Here is a 26,927-nt window from a genome sequence, read left to right on the forward strand (position 1 = left end):
CTTAATAATCATAAACATTTATTAAGCACCAAGAGTATACTGCAATGGTTGCTATATAAAAGCTTATTTAACAATATAGTGTCCCTGCCATTGAGCTTACAATCTAAAATGAAATACAACAAGAATGCTGTTAAGACTACCTCAAAATTTCCTTAACTTAGAAATGGTTATTTTGGCAAGTAACTGAGGCAAAATGGCCTATCATTTTAGGTACAATGTTAATAAGGCTTTGAACATGATCCAGATGTCAGTGTGCAGCCTTAAGCCAGCACCTCGACATTTCCCTCAATTATATTAGGCTTGGTAAGAAAAAGAGCACTTAGAAGTTGGGTAAGAAGAATGAATTATTTCAAATTGCCTTGTAGGACTTTAAACAGAGAAATGCTTACCAGCCTGAGTTTTTCCACAGCCAGGAAAAACTCTACAAAAAATATTATGAGCTCAATCAAGCCCATCTTCTATGTATTTGTCGTTTCTAATGGCTGAGGAATGTTCCACTTACACATAGACCACATCTTCTTTACCCGTTCATCTTTCGATGGACACTTAGGCTCCTTCCACAGTCTGGCTATTGTGGACACCTGCACCCCAATGTTTATAGCAGCAATGTCCACAATAGACAGGTTGGGTTTTAATCAGCCTCGTGGTGATTGGTGTAAAGTGTCAGCCTGGCAAGCCAACCGGGCACTCAGCTGGTGCTGAATGGGGTCACTTCTGACCTCAGCACTCCGGAGGGGCCCTAACCCCACCTCCTGCGTCACTGACCCCACTGACCCCTGGCCCCACGGGCACGCAGCTGGCTGCCCTCCCAGGTGCCACAGTCCCTGAGTTAGTGGGCTGCAGGAGGCATCACAGGCTGCAGGGTCACAGAGGCCTCACCCCACAGGGAGGCAGCCTGGGACCCGGCTCTGCCTCAGGCAGGGGTGCACGCTGTGAGCTGGGGGGCCCACCTGTGCAAATGGGAGTGACCTCCCCCTCCTCGGAGTGGACAGGCCAGATGATGCAGGACGGGAACACCTGGGAGGACGCTGTGGACCTGGTCCCCTCCCTGCCATTCACCTTCCTTCAGAGCAGTCACCGATCGTGAACGTCAGGGAGGCTAGAGACGTGCCCAGGGTAGTAAAGCTGAGAAGGCAAAGCAGAGAGTCAGTCCCCCCAATCAAACTGGGGGCTCTTCACCCTGCAGCCTGTGGAATCCCGAGGAGGAGCCTCGCAATCATGGGCGCGGGCTCTGCTTCTCACACTGGATTAGCTGCACTGTTGCATCCGTGTCAAATGTCCTATGTGCAGCCTTACACTATGTTACACTATGGTTATAAGCACCCTCTCCTGACAAGCACAGTGAAGGACCTGGGCCGAAGGCTGCTATGTCTAACTGGTAATTTCAAATGGTTTAGAGAAAACCCTCCCAGGGTACAAGGAGATGGGGGAGCGCTACGGCAAACAGGTGAAGAAGGTTCACAGTGAACCAATCTGCGGAAGGGCTCAGATTACCCGGGAGCCGCTTGCATACTTCTTGCAAGTCTTTCAGAAATTTCAAATTATTTCCACAGCGAAAAGGTAACAGATGTAGATACAGACATGGAGACACAGGAAAAGATAGACGAGGAGGTAGAAACAGAGGTAGAGAAAAGGTAGACATGGATGTAGAGACAGAAGTAGAGACAGAGGTGGACACAACAGAGATCAAGTACAGCCAAGGGCCAGGTGCCGGCGCGGGGGGTGGGAGGCAGTGCTGACCTGCTGCTCTTGCAGAATGAAGGCACAGGAGGACTTTGATGGAGGACACCATGAGACGCTGGAGGCATGTCCCCACAGACCCAGCCCTACTGTGGGGTTCTATCCTGGCTTCATTCTCTCTGCTTGTCACCAAGGTCCGCCATCTCCTGGCCACAAGACGCCTGGAGTTTGTCATCGGGGGCCAGGTCATGCATGATGAGACCGTGGCCCACTTTGATGACCAGATCCTACAGCTCACAGGTGAGGTCCCTCTTCCCCATCCCCCGGATCTCCTGGGGCCTCCAATCAGTCTGGGACTGGGTGTCTGAGCCCAGGTCTGAGCCCTGATTTCCCCTCTGAGCAGGACCCTGAGGCCAGTAGAAACAGGCATTGGCGAGTGGCGTCCTCCTGCCAGTGCTGCTGAGTGCAGGGGTGTGGACATGGACTAGAGACCACATGGCCTGGCGCTGTCCTGCCTCTGCCCATTCCCAATCCTGTGACCCAGGCAAGGGACGTCACCTCCCTGGGCCTCTGTTTCCTCATGACTTAAATGAGTGTGATGGCACTGCCTACGTCCCAGAGTACTTGTGAGGATCAAATTCGGACAATTCATTAGAGCACTGGGAGTGGAGCCTGTGGTTCCCAGAAAATGAGTAGTGAGGTTAGATGCCATTGCTGCCTTCCCCACCTGTACATACAAGGCCACAGCACCAGCACGGTCACCCTCCAGCCTTCCCCCAAGGGCCACCACCACTACCACCTGTATCATCTTACTACCACCAACCACACTGACTGCCACTGCCCCACATACACCACCTGTGTCCGCATCACGATGACCACCATCATAATTTCCAGCATCATCACAACTAGCTTCGTGACTTCACAGGCCCATCCACACCCCAGCAAATACCGCCACCCACTCCCACTTCATGGCCATCACCCCTCAGGGACCTCCTAGGCCACAAGCCCTGTCTCTGCCCGGTGCAGCTACCACTACGGCTACCATCACCACCACCACCATTACCATGCACCTTTGTCCTAGATACACTTTCCTCTCCATGTACCGAATGCCCTCAGGAGCAGCAGCTCACCCTGTCCTCTCCGCAGGCTGCTGTGGGCACACGGTGTGGGCACACGGTCTCCAGTTTCCATGTGCTCAGATGATCCTGACCAAAGAAGAGCCAAAAGTCAGTGGATGGGCCGGGTCTTCACTCAGGCCTGTGACTGCAGCCAAGACCTGAGGTCACTCCATGACACAGGGGCCCCATTTACCCTTGGTGTAAACCAGAAGGATGGAAAGGGATGCTGTCTAATGACCTGCTCACACTGTCTCCCCTGACCCCGGCTTGAACAATGGTACTTTCTAGCCATGAATAGCTAAAGCCAATGAAAATTGATCTCTTGAGCTGGGCAGGGTACCGTCAGGCCTGGCTTGCTCTGGCTCCCTGTCTGTAGAGAGGACTGTTCCTCAAGCTACCCGCCCCCGATCCAGTGATGCTGTTGAGCATTCCCTGACAAGCTCAGGCCCCACAACCCAGAGGTCTTCCCACTGCTGCTCCTTCATCGTCTCTTCTGCTTCCCGCCCTGGGTTTTCTGACACAGTACGTGGTGGCAGGCCTGGGGAACAAGAACCAATGTCTGGCATTAGTCTGGAATTTCTTTCCCCTGCAGCACTCAACCTGACATCAGACTCATGGGGTGGCTCTACAGTCGTGAATGAGTACATGGAACATCGGGTGATCCTGCTGTGGCACTCTCTGTGTTAGGCCCTCTTGCAGCACACCCCAGGATGGCACTCCAGCCCCCTGGAAAGGCAGGGGCCCTGAGTGAGCAGGTGGGGAGGGACCACCCTCCTGTCACCAGCAAGGCAGGGCTCTCTTTGCAGAAGGACACGGCTTCCTGTACGAAACCTTTGGGATCCGGCCGAGGTTCTCCTGGCAAATCGACTCCTTTGGTGCATCTGCCACGACCCCCACCCTCTTTGCCCTGGCGGGCTTCCATGCCCACATCATCTCCCGCATCGACTATGCCCTGAAGAACACCATGCAGAATTCACAGGTGAGCCGTGAGCCACATCCGCTGCTGCCTCTTGCCCCTGGTCCTTCCCTCTGTGTGCAGGGCACGTTACCAAGCCCCTGCTGTAGCGAGTATCGTGTCCGGGATTACTCGGGTAATAACGCTCTGGGACAAATGCTAGCTGCGGCCCGCAGCGGTAGACAAAGGTGCAGGTGGGCTCTAGCTGGGCAAGAGGAGAACATGGTCCTGAGCCCCACCTCATGCCACGCTGTGCGCAGAGTTCACTTCCCATGTCAGCTCATTTCTGCCGCTGCTGACTCTGTGAGCTGCGTGGGGCCCTCCCCATTCCTCCCATGCAGAAACCGAGTCCCGGGGGACTCAAGGAACATGTGCATCGTCCCAGAGCCAGTGCTTAATAGAACCAGGATTTCCCCCTGCTTTGTAACCCTGAGCGGGTCCCAGTCATGAGAGCAATGAAGAAACAGACCAGAGGATTAGTGAGAGGTGAGCGGCTCCTGTGCCAGGAGGTCGTCAAGCAGAGCCAGAATGAGCTTTGCTGGCAGGCCTTGGTAGAGAGGGTCCTTCCCCAGGGCAGGCGGCGGGGGTGGCAGGCAGTGAGCAAGCAGGCTGGCTCCGACTAGAGGGCAATTTCCACAAACATGGATGGCCTTGGGGGGGTCAGAGGGAATCTAGAGGAGGCAGTAGAGGGGATGGCCCCTGGAACCACTGAGGGAGACCCAAGTGGAGCTGGGGGAGGCAGAACCAGGGCTTCTGTGTTGCCCCTGGGCTGTCACTCTGTTCCCTCTGGGTTTGCAGGGGCTGCAGTTTGTGTGGCGAGGGTCCCCATCCCTGTCAGCTCAGCAGGAAATCTTCACGCATGTCTTGGACCAGTACGACTACTGCTCGTGAGCACCTTCCTGGGGAGCCCAGTTCAAAGCACTCTCCCTGTGTTACCTGAGAAACGACCCACCCTCCCGTGCATCCTCTTGGGACACTCTGGCTTACACAAAGAGAAACTGAGGCAAGGTCACTCAGCCAGGGTCCCAGGGCCCGCAGTGGCAGGGTCAGGTTGGTTTGGACAGACTATTTCCAGGCCTCTACAGCATGGGTACAGCCAGGCTGTGGGCTCTTGGGTTGAGAGGCCCTAGGTCCAACTCACTCTGGCCCTTTCGACCTTGATGCCATAGAGAATTGAGCTCCCCTATCCTGGAAAAGGAGAGATTATTGGGCAAGGTGAAGGATTTCAGGACCTCTTCTCTAGCCCACGATGTGCACCAGGCAAGGTCTCCAGGGTTTTCCACTGATGTCCTTTATTGATTCTAACAACCATCAGGACATTAATGGATGAGGAGACCTGAAGCTCTGAGGATCCAAGTGGCCACTCCTGGATGCTGGCCCGGTTCACCCCTATGTCACTCCATGCTGCTTGGAATGAGGCAGGGGGGACCCTAACTGGAGCATCCGGACCCTCAGGGTCGATCTCGGGGTCTGTGTCATACAGACCAAATTGGAGCCTAAGACAAAAGGGAAAATCCGAATACTGCCCTTGCGCTTGGGGGTAATGTTGGTATTCTGTTCATCACCATTTGTTTCGCATTAATTCTGAGTTTTGAAGTATGACACCAACTTACCTCCATGTCACCTCCTGAGACTGGGCTCCCCCTTACACTCGCAGCCCAGGGCACTGTGCATCACAGCCTCACCCTGCCCCAGCCCTGCTCTGGGCTTTGGACTCAGGTCTGAGGGTACCACAGTGGCCTCCGTGAGATCCCCAGTGGGAATGCAGACTGTGGGCTCCATGGGGCAGGGGAGGCAGTGTGGGCCCAGGAAGGGGCCGTGTTCCAGGCCCCACAGCTGGCGAACTGTGACATGTGGATTTGAGCCCCATCTGTCAAAGGAGCTCTTGTCGGCCACCACTGACCTGCCCATCACACAGGTGTGAGAAGAAGGCCTGAGCGCCGGTCTGTACACCCTGAGCTGCCCTGTGACCTGGCTGCACCTGCCTGTCCTCCTGGACCCCGAGCTGCCTCCCCTCTCAGGGCGGGGCTCTGCTAACCCTTCTCTCCCCTGCAGGGAAGGCTTTAACTGGGAAGGCACTGCTGTCTTCCGGAACTCACCGCCAGACAGGGTACTTCACCCGAAGTCTGTACCCATCACTTGGGACAATATCAATTACTATGTCAGTCTCCTTGTGGACAATGTGAAGGCGCGGGCCACCTGGTTCCGGACACCGCACCTCCTCTGGCCCTGGGTAAGGCAGGATCCCAGGCCTCAGTGTCCAGACCACAGCCCTGGATTCCTGTCCAGTCTCACCCAACCATGCTCTTTCCAGGGGACAGGCCAGACAGCCATCTCAGATCCGAGGCGGTGCCTCTTCCCTGCACACCACAAGGCCTCACCCCTTCCACCAGCTCCTGCCACCACCCTGGACTCCCTAAGCCTCTCCCACCTGAAATACAGCCCTGGCCCCTGCCAGCCCCCAGTTCCACCTGGATCCTCGATCCTCCTCTTCCCATCTCAGTGTTGGGACATGAGGCTGGGGTAGGAATCCTGAACCCCTGCTCAGACCCTGTGTGCCTCAACCCCTTTGGGTCTCACTTTCCTCATCTCTAACGTGAGGATCATGACAGTTCCTGACTCACAGGCTGAGACTGAGGGGAGGCATGCCCAGTGTCAGTGTCCGAGTGTCAGAAACTCCCTTCTCCTCTTCCTCTTTGGCTTCCTCCTCAACATTACATTCAGATCTAACCCTCACTAGCCTCCCCAGGGCACAAGGCACCTTCTATGTGATGCATTTGTCTCATCCTCTTAGTCTGCCCATGGGCCTAGGAGGCAGACACTGCTGGTATCCCATTTTGACAATGAGAGACCTGAGAACCAGAGAAGTCAAGGGATCGTCCTGAGGCCGCACAGCTACTTAGCAGGGCAACTAAGATGGGGATTTGTGCTCACACCCTGGCTGGGCACTCCCTACTCTGTCTTCTTATGTCTTGAGTGCCTATGGGAAAGTGCACAGAGGGTCAGTAAATGTGGGTGATGGCTGTTATCCCTGGCATTCCTAATTTTCATATTATTATTGTTCATGATATTGATGAAGAGTCATACTGCTGGTCTTTAAGAAAGGCCCACAGAGTAAAGTAAGTCAGAAAGAGAATTCCAACCCTGCACAACCTCATTTAATGTGGTTCTAAAAGCATCAGATGTAGAGAAAAGAGATGAGTTTTTTAGTTCCCAGACTTGAGGGGTGAGGGAGGGTCAAAGGTACAGACTTCAGTTATATGAGAAACATGTGTTGGAGGTGTAATGTAGAGCATGATGTAAAACCTAACAAGATTTTAGTGAGAACAGTAAGCAGAAAGGAAGGAAGAAAGGAAGGAAAGAAGAAAGGAGGGAAGGAAGGAAGAAAAAAGGAGGAAAGGAAGAAGGAAGGAAGGAAAGAGGGAAAAAGGAGGAAGAAAGTAGGAGGGATGGGGGAAGGAATGAGGGACAGAGGGAGGGAGGGAGGGAGAGAGGCTCCCAGGAAGGAAAGGGACACAGGGATGCACTCGGGAGCTGATGGGGCCTCTCCCAGGCAGAGCGGAGGGCCCTGGATGGCCGAGGGGGGCCGCTCTGCCTGGACTGGGCTCAGCCCGGCAATCACAGGGGTCGCACTGTGGCCCGGCCTGCAGGGCTGTGACAAGCAGTTCTTCAACGCGTCGCTGCAGTTCTCCAACATGGACCCGCTGCTGGACTTCATCAACAGTAACTCGCCCAAGCTCGGCATCTCCGTGGAGTACGCCACGCTGGCCGACTACTTCGCGGCGGTGCAGGCTCACAACGTCTCGTGGCGCGTCCACACCCACGGGGACTTCCTGCCCTATTCCTCCGGTAGGAGCCCGGGCATCCTAGGACGGCAGGACATTCCCGGGACGCCTGGGAGGCTTCCTGCTTCCCTGCCCTCATTCCCTTCCCTTCCAGGAGATGCCCCAAGGAGCCCCACGCGGGAGCTGCCTCCCGGGGGCGGGGCGCTGCCCTGACCCGCCCAACAGGACGGCTGCTCCAGCCCCTGGGCCCCCACCTCTCTCTGTGCGGCGACCAGGGGGAGCTGCAAGGCTGTCAGGCCTTTTTCTGTCTGACCAGCATTGGTGGCCGTCCAGAAAATCCCGCCAGGGAAAGAGGCTACAGGGATGTGCCCAAGGTTGCACTAGAGGAGGGAGGTTTCTAGCTGTGGGCGGGGTGACAGGCAAAGCGAAGCGGGCCCATGAGTGTGGGCCCGGTCACAGGGGAGTGGGCGAGGCTACTCTCAGTGGGTGGGGTGACAGGCCATGATGTGGGCGGGGCTGTCAGGGAGATGGGAGGGACACAAGGGTGACCTAGGGATAAAGACAGGGTGCCATGGGATTCGTCATGTGGATGTGGCTCACTCAAGACAAAGCAGCTACAGTGGAGATGGGATGGGCCACAGTGATGGAGGGGATGGGTACAGTCCAGGTGAAATTGGATATGTTGAACTGAAGGGCTGTTACAGGTGAGGTGCGAAGGGATACTACAGAGACCTGGGAGTGGATTCCAGACAGAGGAGACACGTGCAAGTGGGCGGGATTACCGTCAGGGTGGGCGTGGCTACCCTGAGGTAGACAGGCTGACAACTGAGATGAAGGCCACATCCACAGGGCCTTGGCTACCATCCTGTGTGAGGACTACAAGGGTGTGAGCTTGGCTAGGGTGGCGGTGGGAGGGGCAAATTGATGTGGGCTGGTTACAGGTGCAGTTCCAGGACCACGTGCCTCTGGGCATGGTTACGATCCAGGTAGGGGTACTGTCCAGGTAGGTCCAGACAGGGCGATGTCCAGCAGGTGTTCTGTCCTGAATGGGCGTGACTTGTTGTAACCCCCCAGCAGAGACAGTGTTTATGTGGAGACTGGACAGGTGCGGTGAGCCCTGGGCCCTGCTCTGGGTCACGGGGGCCTTAGAGCTGAGGCTGTGGAGAGCCCCTGCCTGGCCAGGACACTCAGCCTGCTGGAGGGGCTGTGGACAGCACGTCCACCTGACCCCATGGCCTGTGGCCTTTCCCTGGGCCCGTGGGGCTACCCTTCCTGGTGTCCTCAGGCCGTGTGGGGAAAGTCAGGTAATGGGGACACAGGCCAGCCTGGGAGGAGGCAGGGGGCGAGAACAGTGGGAAGAGTCAAGCAGCTTGTGAGACCCAGCCAGGGCCTGGGGAGGCACCTCGCACCCCCTCCTTTCACCAGAGCCTCGAACAGGCGTCATCATCTGGGTGCAGGTCAGCACAGCAGCTAGGGGATCCCTCAGTTCTCCCCCATTCCAGCTCCCTGGGCTGCCAGTGGAACCCCACTGATTGCAGGCTTCCCTGAGTCACAGGCAAAGGCCTCTGCCAGCACTCAGGGCACGTGCCAGCTGGTGCTGCCTGCTGGGCTCCCACTTCCCCCTGCACTCCTCAGAGGTCTCCCACACCCTTGGCTCACAGGCTCTTCAAATTCCCAGGTCCTCCCTGGACTGTCTGGTCCCCCATCCCAGGCCTGGCCCAGCCCAGCCTGATCCTCCCACCTGCCCCAGCCCCCACAACAGGGATCCGCGGGCCATTCCTGGCCTGGCTGGACAGGAGTCTCTGGCTGCCTCTAGAGGTGACCCAAGCAGAGCCAGACCCCAGGCTCCAGTTTCCCCAGCTTTACTGGGCTTGGGGTCTGGAAGCCCCCATGCCAGGGAGACTCATGCCAACTGCCAGCTCTTCTCTCCAGATCCATTTCAGGCCTGGACGGGCTTCTACGCCTCCCGCAGTGGGCTCAAGGCACTGGCGAGGCAAGCCAGTGCTCTGTTGTATGCCGGGGAGTCCATGTTCACACGCTACATGTGGCCTGCCCCCCACCAGCACCTGGACCCGGCCTGGGCCCTGAAGCAGCTCCAGAGGCTCCGCTGGGCAGTCTCTGAGGTAATGTCACACCTCTCAGCATGATGTCAGGTTGAAACCTCCTGTGTAGTGCACTTCCCCAGCCCCTGGTTGCTAGAGGTCGCTTTCCAGAGAAGAACACTGAGGTGGTGGGTGTGTGTGGACACTGGACCAAGGCTAGAATCACGTCCTGACAATGCTCAGCTGGTGGGTTCAGTAGGCTTTAGAGCCAAAGGGCAGAGGGTAAAGGGCAGACGGGAGAAGCGTTAGTGTCCTGTGTGGATTCAGTCCTCCTCTGCCGGTGGCTTCAGGCTCAGGACTGCCCTCTCTGAGCATGATTCCCTCCCTGGACAATGAGAAATTCACGCCCACCCCAGGGTGGCGAGGCTACCAAATGGGATAATGTACATAAGGTGCTGGGCACGGTGGCTGCCCCATAGCAAGTGGTTCCGATCTTCTGTCTCCACTTGTTCCCACTGTACAGATAGGAAAAGTGAGATCTGAGAAATCCTGTGACTTGTCATACCCAGCCAGAAAGGGTCATACTGGACGTGACATTGGCAAGCTCACCTGAGGGAGTCACTGGCAGATGTGTCACTGGGGCGAAATGGGTAGACCTTAGAGTCCTTCAGAGGGGACTGGACAAGAGGCTTCACTGGTAGAGCCTCAGGTTCCCTCAGGCCGGAAAGCTAATCCCAGTCCCACTCTGGCGCAGAGAACAGAGGGTGCCCGGAGCATCCCAGTGGCACTTCCCGGGAGGCTGGACAGTGGAGGTGAAGCAGGGGCAGGTCCCTGACAGAAGTCTCCTCTCTTCCTGAGCTAGGGGACTCAGTGGGTCTCCACAAGCCCCTGGGGAGCGGGAAGGAGAGCCAGCACCTAGGAGGTACCCGGGTAGGTGGTGTGCAGAGGCAGGCCAGATCCCATGTTTCCCCCAATCCTGTCGGGACACAGGTCCAGCACCATGATGCCATCACTGGGACCCAGAGCCCCAAGGTGAGAGACATGTACCAGGAGAATCTGAGCTCAGGGATGCAGGGTGTGCGGGAACTGATGGCCTCCATCGTCCGTGACAGGACCCCAGCCCACTCGGGTAAGCGAGGCCCATGTACGGTGGCCTGCAGGTCAGTGGTGGGGGGCGGCTCTGACCATTTCTGAGCACAGAGCCTGGGGTCAGGGAGAGGATCTGAACAACCGGAGCCTCAGACCCTGCCACCACATATCCCTGTGCAACCCTGACCTTGGCCTGAGCTTGGCAAGTGCTTGGCTGCTCAGAGCCTGTGTGTCCTGTGTGTGTGGGAAGAAGGGTGACGTTGCCATGAGAGTAAGGCCTAGCGGCCACCTCAACTTCACATTTGCTCAGCGCTCTGCACGCAGTGGTTACTGAATGCCGGGAGGGTCTGTAAGCTCGGGGCTGTTATCCTCACTGTGCAGCTGAGGACACAGCAGAGCCAGAGGCTATGGACCTGTCCAGGGTCACTCAGCCAGGAAGGAGCAGAGCAGGGCTTGAAACCGTGGCCCCGTGCTGCAGGGTTACAGAGCATGCAGGTGTCCTGGGGGATCTGAGCCTAGCCTGGGTCCCCCAACTCCCTCCTCAGTGCAGTTTGAGTGCTGATGTCCAGCCTCGTTGATGGTGAGGGTTCCACATGTACAGATAACTGGTCATGCCAGTTTGGGCCTGAGGAGGTTTGAGAACCTCCCCCTTGAAAGGCCCAGGCACCAGGACACCGTGGTGTCTCTCCCAGTGCCTGAATGTGACATGCACAAGGCCTGCTGAGCCTTCCCTGCTCCCCAGCCCAGCATGCACTCTGTCATGGGGCACCCCTCACATCGGCCCTCGCTGCTCCCTTGGCCGGCGTTTCCCTCCCCTCTGAGTCTGTGTGCAATGCCATTGGATTCTCTAACTGAGGAAGGCCCACGGGGACCAGGTTGCAGCACACAGGGTCCCAGCCGACAGATCCTGGGGTGGCTGGTACAGACCTTTGCAACAGAGCTGGAACCTGGGGTCGGATTTCCCTGCCAGGTGGGACCGGCCATTCCCGTGACCTCACCTGGGCGGTTGCCCAAGCAGTGAGCAGAGGGAGGTCAGGAGAGGTGTCCCAGCCATGGGGACAGCCTGGGCAGGGGCTCGGGCCTGGAAGTGTGTGATGTGTTCAGGAATCATCAGACATGGCCAGAGTTTACCTCACTGAGTAAATAAAGGATGGAACAGAGAGGGAGCCCAGGTGCACATCGCTGGGGCTCACACGTTGGGCTAGGCGATTGGACTGGACCCTCCAGCCTCCCAAAAATTCTCCCGTCCATCCCGAGGCCAAGCACTCAAAGCTTGGCAGCCACACTTCAGTAGCAGGCCAGGTGACTGTACATCTCCGGGCCTGTTCAGTCCAGTGGGGCTGTCAGGGGTGATGTATGAGGAGCATGGGGACCCTCTCTGTCAGAGGGACACTGTGTCTTCCCTTCCAGCCTCTCTGCCTGGGGACCGGGAACAGAGCACTGAACAGAGTATGGGGCCCCGGGGTGTAGCAGTGACTAGCCCACTAGTCCCTGTCCTCAGTTACCCTGGCAGCTATACTGGGATGTGTCTCTCCTGCTTCCAGTTTCCCATGTAGCCAGGGGTACCCAGGTATGTTGGGTGAGTCCAATGGCAGCAGATAAACTCAGTTCTCTGTGTGCAGACCAGGAACCTGTGGGACACTCTGCCGTGGTCTACAACCCCCTGGCCTGGACGGTCACCACCATTGTTACCCTGCCTGTGGGCTTCTCCAGGGTCAGCGTCACAGATGAGTCAGGCCAGCAAGTGGCTGCACAGGTATGGGTATGACTTCCTGCATGTGGCACAATTGCTGTTGCTGACACTTGCTCTCTGAGGGTGCGTCCAGAAATGGGAACAGTTTTGTTTTTTATGATAGTCACACACAGAGAGAGAGAGGCAGAGACACAGGCAGAGGGAGAAGCAGGCTCCATGCACCGGGAGCCCGACGTGGGACTCGATCCCAGGTCTCCAGGATCGCGCCCTGGGCCAAAGGCAGGCGCCAAACCGCTGCACCACCCAGAGATCCCTAGAAATGGGAACAGTTTAAGTGAACATGTGACAATGGGTGCTCCCTTGGAGGACATCCCCATGGGGACCCTGTTCAGTGAGGTTCCATGGGATCCACCAGGAGGGTGGCACTAGGCTATGGGCCTCTGAAGTGGCCAGAAGGGCCCCACTGTCCCTTCCCAGGAGGTTCTCCTGGGTCATTTGCACTGTTTGGGAGGCTCTTCTCCCCACCCCACTCCCCGCCATGAGGCATCTTTATATTCTGAATGCCAACTTCCACTTTGTGTGGGAAAGACCCTCAGGGGGCTTCCTGGGGCACTTGGTGGAGGTGCTGATGTTTCAGACTGGCCTGCCTGAAGGTGTGCGCACCCAGATGCCAGCATGCCTGTGATCTGTTCTCATGTCCTTCCACAGCCAGGAGCCAGCAGGGCCCCAGGGACCTGCCTGTCCCCCAATGCCAGTGTTTCCCTGCAGAGGGGCAGGAGCTGCTGACCTCAGCCATTTAGCAGACACTCCCGAGGGCACATTCTGCTCCTGCCAGGGCTGGGTGCTCATCCTCAGGACGGCAGTGCCACTGTGGGGAGGCTGTTGCAACACTTAAAGGACACGTGTGGTATGGAGTGATGACCTGGGGAGCCAGGGCAGCTGGCTTTGCTTGACGCAGAAGGAGGAGTTCATGTGACGTGGGCAGGGAGATGGGACAGGCTTGCTCTCACAGACCCAATTCCTAGCACCCCCTTCTTCCCCCACATGCAACAGCATGCAGATAAATGCTCTTAGCAAACATTTCTGGAGACTTGCTTTGTGTCAGGCCTGCCCTAGGGGCCAGGTTTCCTTAATAACCAGGCATATGAAGTCCCTGCCTGCGGAGGACTCATATTCTCACCCTGGGTGACAACAGGAAACAAATAAGATGGTATGGAATGTGACAGATGGTGGTGGCTCTGAGAGGAAGTCCTCCAGAGCAGGATGGGGGCAGGTACGGGGTGTCTGCTGAATGTCCCACAAGGCCTGGGTGGGACGCTGTGTGCAGACATCCTGGGGTGACTAATGGAGACCCCAAAGCTACCCCCAGGGACTGGGATGCTGCGTGTTTCCCCTAGAGAGTGAGGGGTTCCGCTGAGTGTACCCTGTGTCCTCCTCCAACCCTCCCAGTTCAGGTGACAAGGGGAATGGGAAGGCCAGGAGGGGAACAGGGAAACACCCCCTTGGGAAAGTTGGAGGATGTGAAATCAGGGTCCCCTCAGAGAGCCGACCCTCCAGGGAGAGGGCACATCATGAGCAAAGGCTCAGAGGCAGAAAACAGGGTGCTGAGAAAGGAGGGCACTGCTGATGCTGGACCCTGAGGAGTGAAGGGCCAGGGAGGGAGATGGGGATGGGGAGGGTCCTGTTGAGCAGGGAGGATGCCTAGAGGGAACTCAGCACAGTCCAATGATGCAAAGACCCTGCTGCCCGTGAGCAGTGAGCGCCTCGACTGGGAGGTGTGCAAGTCACAGGTTACTGAGGACGCTGAAGGTCTTCCAGGCCTGAAACCAACCACATTGCCCTATCCTTCTGGCCTGCAGATCCAGGAATCAAAGAAGACACAATCTGCATATGACCTGCATGTGCTGACCACAATCCCAGGGCTCAGTTACCGATACTACAGCATCAGGAGCACAGAGGGGACCCAGGAGGAGACAAACCAATTGGGTGCCAGTCTGGCCAGAACCTCCAACTTTGGCCGCAAGAAAAAGACACCTGCTGGTCCAAGGGACAGGCACCTGATTCGTGTGGAGAATGACTGTTATACTGTGTTCCTGGACCGGGACACTAACCTACTGCACAGCATCTGGGAGAGGTGAGGCGCAGCCATGGTGGCTCTGAGGCAGAGACGAGCACTGAGACCTGGGCACGTCATTTCCCCACCTGTCTCAGTGTCCTCATCTGCTAGGGGAAATCATCAGAAGGTGGTGAAGGCCCTCCCTCTGTTACCCTCTATTTCTGCAGTTCTGAGACTAGACAAGTACAATAGAGCCCTTCTTGAATCTGACCATATCAGGGCTGTTGATCCACATCTACCCACCTTTCTGTCCATCCATCCATCCATCCATCCATCCACTAACTTTTTGTTCATGCATTTACCAGTGGCCCAATCACCCATCTATCTTCTCATCCCCACAACCGTCTTTATAGCCACACACAAAACAACCCATCCACCCACCCATCCTCCCCTTCCAGACACCCTCTCATCCATCCATCCATCATTCATCCATACATACATCCACCCATCCATCCCACCACCCTCCTTCCAACAATCCACCGTACTCTCAGTTTTCTATATATTTATCCAATCACACTCCTTCCAACAATCCACCGTACTCTCAGTTTTCTATATATTTATCCAATCACACATTCAACAATCCATCTACTCACTCAACTATGCACCCATCCATTCACTACCCTTCCATCCACCATATATCTACCCACCCACATACCTAACCACACACTGGTCATCCATCCACTCATCAACTTTTCCACCCATCCATATATCCACCTACTTACCACTCATTCACCCCTACATCTATCCACTAACCACTTAATCTATCTATGTATCTGCTTATCTGTCCATCTCCACCCATCTATACATGCATTACATATCCATGCATTTAGCAACTATTTTGACAGCAGAGAAGGCAGGTCACCCCAAGAAAAGGACTCTCAAGTGTTTGGGGCCAGCCCTTTCCATCATCAGGCCACATCCCAGATAGTTGTCATGCCTCCCCAACTGCCTCTGCCAGAACAGCCAATTATGTTTCTCAATGTGACATCCAAACAGGATTGGAAGTGGAGGAGGAGCAGGAAGTCTGGGAAGAGTAGCTGGCAGAAAGTGAGGGGAAGGAAAGAGAAGGGAAGGGGGAGCATAGGTGTGAGGTGAATGGCCCCTGGAGCTCAGCCTGAAGGCAGCTGTCCACAGCTCTGCAGCCACAGAGCATGAGAAAGTCCCCTACAGTGGGGCCCATCACAGCTCTGTCCTCATCACTCCAAAGATCCTCTTGAGAGAGGATGTGGCAGGTAGGAGGAGGGCCCACTGGCCAGCATAGGGGGTGTGGGGAGCACCTGGAACCGGGGGAGGGCCAGACAACTTCTGAGCCTCCCTGGTCAGGACGTGGAGGGCAGAGTCCCCAGGCTGGCCTTGGGATGCTTCTGAGTCAGGCCTCGCCCCCCAGCTAGACAGTGCTTGCTGGACCAGCCCCACCTCACATTCCCTGTGTGCACCCAAGGGAGGCCTCATCCTCAGCCACATCCCCCACCCAACATTTCTGGGTGTACAGCTCATGGTTGCCGACCATCCACCTGGCCCCCAAGTGTCTCTATTACCTTTGGCTGGAGTGAGGACTGGGTATTTCTCATAAGACTCTGAAATCCCCTCCAGGGTAAACTGCTAGCTCAGCACCTGAACCCTGGTCACAGAGAAAAGGAGCTGTGGGAATGGAGAGTAGGAGGCACAGAGGACGCTTGGTGGGCAGGAGGCATCTGGAGCTGGGCCTGAGGACTGGAAGGGCCAGAGCATCCACGGGCACAGACGAGGGGACAGCTAATTCCACGGAGGCAGTCTCCTGTGCAGAGGACCGAATGGGAGGCCACCATGTACAGACCACCCCAGGCCAGGTTGTGTTGAGGTTGAGCTTCTCTTCTTACATGACAGCACTGTGGATATAATTCACTGACCATGCACTTCAGCCATAGAAATGGTCCCCATCTATGGTATCAGGACACTCACAGGCCATTAGCATCACCATAGTCATGGCCCTTCTCACCCTTCTCTGTCTGGATGTGTCTAAATTGGACATTTCATACCTTGGGATCAACTCCAGTTGGCCCTTTGGGGTTGGCTTCCTTCCCTAGAATCTTGTGTTCAATCTCCCTATCCATGCTGTCAGGTGCATGAGGGACTCAGCCCTCCTTGGGCTGAGTGTTATTCCCACGACAGATGGAGCACATTTTGCCCATCCAGTCTCTGGCTGATGACGCCTGGGGGATCTGATGAGGAGAAGGGGGCAGCCTGCAGCCAGAGGGAAAAGCCTTGGGGGCCTGACTCATGAGAAGGATTTTTTTCTAGCCACTCCAGAGGGACTACAGGGGCCCTTCACGGATGACTCCCCTGCCTTCCCTGTCCATCCCCCCAAAATTAGCACAGAAAACCCAAAAATGGCTGAGGAAGTGACACTTCTCCATGTTCTGTGGCTGCAGGGCCATGCCTAATCCTGGGTACGTGGCTGTGCCTCGACTTAGACCACACAGAGATGTACACCATACACAGGTCTACAAGGCTCTGAGTTCCCACCCACTCCTCCCCGCTCCTCCGACCCAAGCAAAACATTGGAACAGAATAGAAGGAGCGAGAATATACAGTTGAGTCAGAACCTGAGTCCTGGCCTGAGCATTTCCCAGACATGTGATCCTATGCCAGTGATGTCAGGGCCCCAGTCTTAGGTGACTCGGTAGCAAAACGGGCTAATATTCCCTGCTCTCGAGAGTCAGGAGAAGGTGAAATGAGTGACAGTGCTGGTTCCTGACATCTGGACACCTTGGGGTCAGCATGACAAAGTCTTTGTGGGTCCTCCTTGGGGTACCTCTGAAAGGTATAGGGTGGCCCTGGAGGCAGCCTGATAAGCAGGCACCATTCCCTGGGATGATTCCTCTGGGATAGCGTGACTGCTTCTTGTAGGCTCTCAGGGGCCTAGGGTGAGGTCTCTGTCCAGCTCCCGTTTTGGGATCCCAACTGGCACATGGAAAGATCTAAGGCAGTTTTGGCTCAGGGGAGGGGCGAGACCCAGGGACTTTATCTGAGGCAAGTGCACAGGTGTCACCGAGTGGCCTCCTGACTGTCACTGAGCTCTGCAGAGATCACTTTTCTTCACTTCAGGTGGAGCTTGGTGTCTGCATAGAGGGCTTCTTACCGGCTTCCAGATGAGAGGACGATGCTTGGGACATGTGTGCACGAAGATACTGCTGTGTCCCATTTCTTGTCTCTGCAGAGGGAGTAACCGCACAGTGCAGGTGACCCAGGAGTTCATGGAATACCATGCCAATGCTGATTTGAAATATGGTTTTGTATCTGATAATTTTGTGTTTATGCCCATCAACTCTGCAAAGCGCCCATGGAACAGTGTGGGAATGCAGATTGTGGCGGGAAAGCTCATGACTGAGATCCGGCAATACTTCTACAGGTGGGCTCAGGCTCCTTGGTGCTTGCCAGCAGGTGTGGAAGGGAACGAGGGTCCATGTTTGTGCCGGATCCCTGCTCCTGGGCCCGTGCTTGGCACATGGTCCTTCTGGATGGGAGCTTGAGAAAGACGTGATTGCTCTGGCCTAGGGCATCCTGGCTCCATCGCACGTGCTGAACCTCATAGGGGGTGTCCAGGTTCAGAGCTGGGACAGGAACCCACAGGGACAATGAGGGGACTCTTATGTTTTCATGAGAGCACACACCTAAGCCATCTGGGTGAGGCACCCAGCTCCACAGTTATCCCAGCTCCACATCATCAGGGGACCAGGTTCTTCCCATTATGTTGATGAGGAATGCTCCCTGCCCCCTGCCCCCCTGCCCTGGATGAGGGAAGAAAGGAGGGAGGGAGGGAGGGAAGGAGTGAAGGAGAAGGGAGAGAGAGTGAGGGGAGGGAGGGGCATATAAAAGGAACCCAGAAAAAAAAAAAAAGGAACCCAGAGCCCGAGCCACCCATTCCCTATTCTGCACCAGGAAGGTGGGGGACAGGAATCACACATATGCCATCTACTCCCGGCTCGCCCACTTGCCCCTGGCCCAGGGAGCGGAGCTGCTGTGCTGGCGCATGGAGCAGGAGTACCGGGTGGGCCCCTTGGAGCTGAACCGCGAGGCCATCCTGAGGACCAGCACCAGTCTCCACAACCAGCAGGTCCTCCACTCAGACAACAACGGCTACCAGATGCAGCGGAGAGTCTTCCAGAAATACTCAAGCAATGGCATCGCCCGGGTATGCTTTAGGATGCCTGTTTGCTCTGTGGTCCCGGAGCGCGGGGGTGGGGTTCCCTGATGGTGCTTTTCCAGAAGACAGGAGGAGGAGGCCCATTGCAGCTTCACCATGGAGCAGCGGAGGCCTCTGGACAAAACTCCAGCAGAGCCCCCTTGCCCACCTGTGCCGTTAGGAGTGAGGCCCAGGCTGGGCCACCTGCAGTGTCTGAAATCCGGGGCCACCACATGCACTGGACTGTCCCTGTCCCTGTCTGTGCCTCGGTTTCCTCTTGTGGAAGATGAGCACCTCGTGTGGGGTGTCCTGAGATTCAGGTTGAGTGTGCCTGACCCATGCCAGGTGCTGCTGCAGAGACTTTCCCCAGTAGCTTCTTCCAAGCCCTGAGCATGGCCCGAAGCCAGATGGGCTCCCACGTCCGAGGCCTCCGGCCCTGTGATCCTGGGCACGTGGGCCGGCTGCCCTATGGCTCCCTGCAGACCCGAGAAAGGGAACAAACCCAGGGCTGTGAGGGTCAGGGGGGACAATCCAGGTGAAGCCCCCGCTGGGGGCCTCCTGTGCCCTCAGTAATCAATTCTTTTTCCTCCTGAGGGGACCCAGAGGCATGTATCCCCACCCTGCTCTGCTTGTGAGCTCAGGTCCCTTCGTCCCTACCTGCTAGCCCTCACCTGCTGTGCAGGGGCTGCTGACAGTTCCCATGGGTCCACCCGGGACATCTGGCTCCAGCAGAGCACAGAGCCTGGGGACAGGGGCCGCTCTCCCAGAACACACATGGCCCTTTCTCTCTGGAGCAACTCTCCACCTAGCTCCCCTATCAGGCTGGACCCCACACACCCCCTCCTCACTCCTGCAGAACTGTGCACAGTGTGTCTTTGGGCCCTTTGTACTGGTGGGGAAACCGAGCTTAGTCCCCAGCTCATATGGTCAGAAGCAGTGGAGCTGGATTGGAGTGACAGTCTGTTGGTGTCCAACGTCAGAGCCTCTAACCTCTGTCTCCCTTCTCCACCCTGAGCTGGTGCTCTGTGCGTGGGGTGGAGGGTGTGGGGTGGCCAGAGGGGGACCCGGACAGAGAGGCCTTCCTGTCCTCTGCCCCGACCGCCAACCTGGCAGTGTTTGTGCCCACAGAATTACTACCCCATGGCTCAGTCCGCCTTCATTGAGGACGGCAGAAGCAGGCTGGTGCTGCTGTCCAAGCAGGCACACGGCGTGTCCAGCCAAGGGAACGGGCAGGTGGAGGTAGGAAGTGAGCCCTGCTGGTCACCCAGGGGTGGGAGCAGGTGGGCGGCGGGGCCGGTCAGACAGCTCTTCCCTGCAGGTCATGCTCCATCGCCGGCTTTGGAACAATTTTGATTGGGCTCTGGATTATGATCTCACCCTGAATGACACCTCCACGGTCTACCCTGTGCTCTGGCTCCTGCTGGGACCCCAGTCTCTCACCACCAGCCTGCGTCAGAGGTGTGGGCTAGCGCTGCAGCACCCACCCGTAGTGCTATTAAGAGAGCTGAATGGTAAGAGAGTGTTCACCCCAGAATGAGCCCCCCTGGCTGGGATGGACCTGGGGACCGTGTGGGCCACCATGATCTGGAAACTTTGATCAGAAAGGAGCTCAGGGGTCTCTGATCCAAGCCCTCGTTTAATGTGTGGGCAAAGTGTGTGCAAATACTTTCAGGCTTCACCCAAGCTTATACATGGAGTAGCGAGCACTTCTGAGAATCACACAGATTCCTCTTTGTATCCTCTCCCTGAGTATCCCTCACTTTCTGCTCTGAGGACTCTTTATCTTCCATAATATGACATGTATGGCTAGATGGCTTCACCCCTAGTAGATGAACATTAAAAGACTTGTTTTATTTGATTTCTGGGTGTGCTGTCACCAGGCAAGGTTAGTTCAAGTTCATGGTCTGATGTGCAAAATTCATGCATTGCCTCCACTCAAAATTCGTTGTTTTTTTTTAAGACTTTCTTTATTTATTCATGATAGACACATAGAGAAAGGCAGAGACATAGGCAGAAGGAGAAGCAGGCTCCCTGCGGGGACCCTAATGTGGAACTTATAACCAGGACACTGGGATTCATGCCCCGATCCAAAGGCAGATGTTCAACTACTGAGCCACCCAGGCGTCCCTCGGTCAGACTTCTTCAGATTTAAAACAGCCTATGTCTTTACAGAAATAATTGAAGATGAGAAACAATAAGTAATGATCATGTGTAAATATGGTTCTCTGCAGCAGCTTTTAAAGAATGAATCATTTAGATACAGTTCGTATCCTTCCCTTAATCCTTGAACTGTTCCTTTCTACTCACTTGAGAGGTTTGGAAGAGAATGTGGTTATGATTTATCCTTGTTTCAGTGTTAGAGCAGGACCCTCCCAGGGCTGTAGAAGCGGGCAGGCTGCTGCTCACACGTGCACAAAACCCGGGCTGAGTGCCTGCTGTGTGCTGCACCCTGAGGATGGGCAAGGGCCAGGCCTCTCCTGCAGGATTTCTCCTGAGCTATGGGCTGGGGGGCCATGCTCATACAGATCCAGGCTTCAGGGAGCAGAGGCAGTGGGACTGAGCAAAGGACAGGTCCTCTCCTGGAAGGAGGACCTTGGGTGCTTCTGAGCAGGGGACCAAGGATGACAAAACAAGGGAGGAGCTGGCATCCTAGACCTTGAATTGAAACCGAGGCTCTGTGTGAACCTGCCCTGTGATCTAGAACAAACCACATCACCTCTCTGGGCGGTCGTCTCCCCATCTGTACTTGGAAACAGCTGGACTAGAGATTCAGGATCCTTCCAACTCTTAGACTCTGTGGTGTGGGCCCCTGGACGTGTGGGAGGGAAGGCATTCAGGTGGAAGGATGTCCGTGGGCAAAGGCTAGACGGGGGTGCCCGAGGCCCTTGGACCAGCAGGGGCTTCAGGCTGTCCTCCCTCAGGGCACGCGTTGGCAGGAGCCGGATCGCCCGGAATGGGGGCCAGAGTGTGCACAGCTCCTGGTGCCAGGAGGAGGCGCGGGGCCCAATCCTCGTCCTGGCTCTGTGTGTCTGCCCTGCAGAGTCTGCCCAGCTTGTTCCAGGCCCCCCGAGGCAGCAAGAAGCCGTGACCCTGCCCCCAAGTCTGCACCTGCAGATCCTGAGCATCCCGGGCTGGAACTACAGCTCCAACCACACGGAGCACCTGCAGGATCTCCAGAAACGTGAGCCGGGTGTCCAGGGAACCAGAGTCACTCCTCCCTCCCCATGTCAACCTGGCCCCACGCCCATCACCAGACAAAGTGGGCTCCTCTCAGAGCTGTCCTGGCTCTGCATGGTCCCCTGTTCCCCTTATCTGCCCAATGGGGAGACCCAGAACCACAGAGAGGCAGTGGGGGGACCAGGGTCCCTCAGTAGGCAGGACACCCAGTCAGCAGGGCCCCAGAGGAGGACCTGTCCACACCCAGTCTCTGAGGATCCCTTCTATCCCCACCACCAAACCCCAACCATCGTCCACCTTTGCCGGATGCTCAGCCTGCCGTGGAGTCTGCTTCCTCAGGGACTCCTCCTGGAGCCCGGAACAACTGAGTCCCACTCGTCCTCTGAACTCAGGAAGCCTGACTATCCGGGGCTTCCATTCATTCCCTGAACAAATGTCTCCTGTGCCAGGCAGTGGGTAATCAGCAGAGACGATGGTAGGCAAGGACCCTGGACTCACAGAGTTCTCAGACTAGACAGGGAAGCCGCCAAGTCACCAGCCAGTGACATTAATGTTCACAATAAGCCCCCAGCCCGGCCTGATGGAGATGACACCTGCCATGAACTGACCCATCCTGTTGCCAAAGCTCCAGCTGCACCTTATCTTCCCCTTGGCACTGTGAGCAGCTCACAGGCAGGGCTGGCTGCCCCGCAGGCACCCTCTTGTCCCCAGAGCCCCACCAGGGCCTGGCAGGCACCAAAGATGGCTCAGTAGGAACCTTCATATTAAGAAGGAGGGAAGGAAGGAAGAGGCAACAGGCCAGATAACACCATCTGATCCAGTGGATCTCTGGGACCCTGGCACATGTCTGCAGCCAAGTAGCTTTATAACACTGAACCCCATCATCAGGACCCCCTCTTGTCATAGAGGACCCTGGACCAGCAGCCTCTCCTACAAGGAGGAGCATTCCCTTCCCCCTTCTGTGTGTGGCCACACACAAGACAACTGGTCTCCTCTAGACAGCTGGCTCCCAATAGGAGGAGAAGGGTCTGGCCTGGGGGTGTCCCCAGACTCACTGAATGAAGGTCTCTCCTCCCTGGGGAGCAGTGAGTGAGTGGCAGAGGGAGAGGAGCCTCAGGGATGCAGTGAGACACCCCCACTGCTGTCCTCGAGCTCAGGGCCACCTTATGAAGTAGGTATGTGGTCATGGACATCAACGTGTCTCAACCCCACCCCCACCCCCACCCCCAACAGGACACAGACAATGTGCCTGACCCTCGGGCTGATTCCACAAACACCACCCTGGAACACATCCAAGAGACTTTATAAACCCCTTGTTCTATAGGACCCAGGAGCCCCACATTCTCCTGACCCAACACAGCCTCGTTCCTTTCTCCCCTGTGCCACAGGTCCAGTGGGCTCAGCTCATGGCCCTTGTCACTGTGGCCACCAGGGTCCCCAGCTGATGGAGGCCATATTCAGCACCTGCTTCCTCCTTCCCGGGGATAAAGAAGTTTGTGCAAGGGCTACATCCCTCCTGCTCCCTGTGCCTTGACCTGGGAGGGTTGGGGCCACACCACAGCACACAGGGGGCAGGGAAGAGCAGTCCAGCAAGCACTGGGAGGCTTAAGAATGAGCCTAGAGAGGAGCAAAGCAGGAGACGAGGGCAGAGACTTGCAGGCACCCCTCCGCATTAGTCCCTGGGTGTGGGGGGAGGCCTTGGAGGCTGCCAGACCTGGGCTGGAATCCTCCATCTGGTGCCCACCAGCTATGTCTTTGGGCAAGTGACCAGACCTCTATGAGCCTGGTTTCCTTGTCATTAATCAGGGACTGGATCAGCTGCCTCCCAGGGAGGTGGGGAGTAGGAAGTGCTGGGTCCTGACTAGAGGATTTGGGGCCAATGTGGGTCCTTCTGTCCTGAAGGCCATCGAGGGAAGGCCAAGGCTGACCTTCGCCGTGTCCTGCTGCGGCTCCACCACCTGTATGAGGAAGGCGAGGACCCGGTCCTGTCTCAGCCAGTGAGGGTCAATCTGCAGGTAAGTGCCCTCAGATCCCTGGGACAGGCTTCCTGTCTAAGAAGCCCCAGCAGGGACACAAGCCCAGGGTGAAAATCCCCTCTGGCAAAGACATGGGCAAAGAGATGCCTGTGGGAGCTCTGGCTCAACCTGGAGTGGGTGCTGGTGGGGGCGCAACGGCACCTTGCCCCCCTCTTCCTGCATTTTTCCTGCATTTCTACTTCCTCTGCTCCCTTCCTGTGTCACATTGTCCTGCTGCCGGCCTTGGTCAGCGTGCTGGCTCTTTGCTTCTGCTCGTCCCTGTGGTCACCCACCGCACGGGCCTCCCAAGCAGATATAGCAGCAGAAGCTGGGAAGACAGAGGCAAAAAAGCCCTTGCACCCTGTGCTTTCTCTCCTGTCAGTGCCAGGAAGCTCTCCAGAACCTCCCTATCTCCTGGACAGCAGAAGGTCCCTTCCTTTTCAGGCCAGAATGGGCCGCCTGCCTCCCTCCCTGCACAGGAGGCTGGGTCTGTGCTTACTTGGCACAGGGGAGGGATAAGGATGCCTGGCCTCATCCCTGGGGCTGCCTGCTGAGCCATACCAGGGAGAAGGAGTTTGGATGCTGGAGGCAGCTCCCGTGCCTGCCACCCCCGAGTGTGCTCTTCCAGGACAGTGCCAGGGGAAGCATGCTGATCCCAGCCAGTGTCCTCATCTCTAAAATGGGGACACTGTTCCTGTCTGGAGATCTGCAGTAAGAATTAAGGAGGAAGTGTGTTGTGCCCAGGGTGAGGCTGCCCCCCCTACTCCTGCTTTACCTGCTCTGATCTGGGGCTCGGAGTAATTCACACTCCCTGTGCTCCTGTCTCTGCAGACTGTGCTGCAGGGGCTGGGGTCCGTGGGGGCAGTGGAGGAGCGCTCACTGACAGGGACCTGGGATGTGAACACACTACACCGCTGGAGCTGGAGGACACAGGAGCCTCCCCACCACAGAGGTTTGGGAGCCCCTGGTTCAGGCCTTGCCTGGGTATCCCAGCAACCCCATAGCCTGGCTTAGAAGCTCTGCCCCTTATGGCCTGTGGGAACTTGAGCAGGCTCCTTAGCTCCTCTGAATCTGCACAGGTCAGTGTGTGTGCACGCCTGCATGTGTGTCTGAAGACCACACCCCCTGCCTCTGTCCTGGCTGAGTCCTGACCTGGCAAGCACATTCCAGGGGGTTCTGACACCTACCATGTTGTGCCTCACACTGCACACACACCATCAGTTCCTGGGGACCACAGGCAGCTCATGCTTCCCAGTGTTTCCCATGCTGTTCCCTCTGCCTGCATGGCCCTTGTCCCTTTTCCTCTGACCTGCTCCTACTCAAGCTTCTATGAAGTCCAGGGCTGGATCAGATTCCTCCTCTGCTGTCCTCTCCCCCTCTTTCCTGTTTGTTGTGGATCTCCTCTGTGCACTGCACACACATAGTGCCATCTACATTGCTGGACACTTAATCATGTGTAGATGGATGGATGGATGGATCATGGATGGATGGACAAATACATAAATGAAAGGGTGGATGAATTGGTAGATGGTTGATGGATGATGGATAAGATGATGGATGAGTGGATGAATGTATGGATGGATGTGTGACAATTGGATGGATGATGGATAGGTGATAGATGATAGGTGGATGGATAGATGGATTGGTAGAGAGGTGATGAATGATGGATAGATGGCGGATTAATGGATGGTTGGATGAATTGATGGATAAATAAATGGACAGGTAGATGTGTAGATGGATGAGGATGATATATTGATCATGGATGAATAGATGGATAATCGGGTATATGGAAGGGTATTTGTGTGAAAAGATGGGTAGAAGGATTGATTGATGGGTGAATAGGTGGTGAATGGATAGATGGGTGGATGGGTGAATAATTGATGGAGGATTAGATGATGAATGATGGAGTGAAGGATGGATTGCTAGGTGGATGGATGAATGGGTCTATGGAATTATGAGTTTTTGAATGGGTGAAAGGACAAATGGATTCATGGATGGACCAAGGATCATGGGTGGAATGATCCATGGGATGAATGGATAAAGAAATTTCCCTGCCAAGGTTGAATTTAGTGGAGCCCAGTAATACAAAGTGCAGGCCCCACCCAAAGACCTGAGTGAGAAAGCTTTAGGCACCGAGTGCTACACCCTATTGGGAATGAGGCCATGTATGGCCAGGACCACCTAGCTATTACCCTCATGGGAGAGCCAGAATACAAGGGGTACATGGCAGTGGGAGTCCCAGCAGGAGGGGGGCACCCAAGGGCCTTCATGAAGGAGCCACAACAGAGTGGAGGCAGGTGTGGTATATGAGGGGGATGCTGGGTGGAAATGTCCTGGGGAAGCAGGTGGCTCTAAGGACAGACCACCTCTGCTCCCCCAGGCAGCTCCAGATCTCACTCAACACCCCTGCAAGGCACCAACGTCACCATCTACCCGAAGGAAATCCGGACATTTTTCATCCACTTTCTTAGCCATGAGTCCCTGGCAGACTCTGTGGCCCCAGGGAGGCCCCAGGGATCCCAGAAAAAGGAAGATGATCCAGGACATGGAAAAGCATGGAGGGATGGGGGATGAACAGCTGTCTGCCTGATAAGCTAATGTAGAAAATGGTCAGGTTGGGGGGTTTGTTGTGCTTTAAATAAAAATTGCATTAAACAGACCCACACAGTCTCCTCGGGCACTAGAGCTGGCCTCTGTGATCCTCCCACCTCACACTCCCCATGCATGTGCATGAGTCTTCAGAAAGCTCTCATAAGGCAGTGAAATACCCAGCATGACAGCAAAGGCACCCGCATACAGGCCCCATCCCTTCTCACCCAGGTCACCAGTGTTACGTGCAGGCCTACTGTGTGGCTAATGATGGGGTGGGAGGGGTGGGTACTGCAAGGGCCTTCAGAGCCTGTGGGTAGCATGAGGGCCTGGTGTCCATTCAGGATGAAAGTTTTCCCCAGACCCGGGGAGGAGTCATGGGAAGAGCAGGCTGACCTGAGTCCTGAGCCCCACAGACTGGGTGCTGAGACCAGGCGGCAGAATCTGCGGGGTATTTCTGTTCTCACTTCAGGGCTCCTGGGTGGCCCTCCATGGACTATATT

General features: G+C 56.2%; 1 protein-coding gene across 1 annotated transcript in view; it reads left to right on the plus strand.

The window, feature by feature from the left end:
• MAN2B2 (mannosidase alpha class 2B member 2) overlaps positions 1-26,409 on the plus strand; it is a 29,173-nt gene extending 2,764 nt beyond the window's left edge. Inside the window, exons 3-19 of the mRNA XM_072735173.1 lie at positions 1,875-1,980; positions 3,605-3,777; positions 4,441-4,640; positions 5,809-5,986; positions 7,404-7,602; positions 9,471-9,661; positions 10,571-10,709; positions 12,292-12,425; positions 14,222-14,496; positions 17,678-17,869; positions 18,400-18,652; positions 19,772-19,882; positions 19,962-20,154; positions 21,684-21,824; positions 23,723-23,835; positions 24,667-24,787; positions 26,216-26,409. Coding sequence (XP_072591274.1) covers positions 1,875-1,980; positions 3,605-3,777; positions 4,441-4,640; positions 5,809-5,986; positions 7,404-7,602; positions 9,471-9,661; positions 10,571-10,709; positions 12,292-12,425; positions 14,222-14,496; positions 17,678-17,869; positions 18,400-18,652; positions 19,772-19,882; positions 19,962-20,154; positions 21,684-21,824; positions 23,723-23,835; positions 24,667-24,787; positions 26,216-26,409 — 2,913 coding nt within the window. The remainder of the gene's footprint in view (positions 1-1,874; positions 1,981-3,604; positions 3,778-4,440; positions 4,641-5,808; positions 5,987-7,403; positions 7,603-9,470; positions 9,662-10,570; positions 10,710-12,291; positions 12,426-14,221; positions 14,497-17,677; positions 17,870-18,399; positions 18,653-19,771; positions 19,883-19,961; positions 20,155-21,683; positions 21,825-23,722; positions 23,836-24,666; positions 24,788-26,215) is intronic.
• Positions 26,410-26,927: the final 518 nt, after the last annotated feature.

This window comes from Vulpes vulpes, chromosome 14 (assembly GCF_048418805.1).
Source record: "Vulpes vulpes isolate BD-2025 chromosome 14, VulVul3, whole genome shotgun sequence".
In the NCBI taxonomy this organism is placed as follows: Eukaryota; Metazoa; Chordata; class Mammalia; order Carnivora; family Canidae; genus Vulpes; species Vulpes vulpes.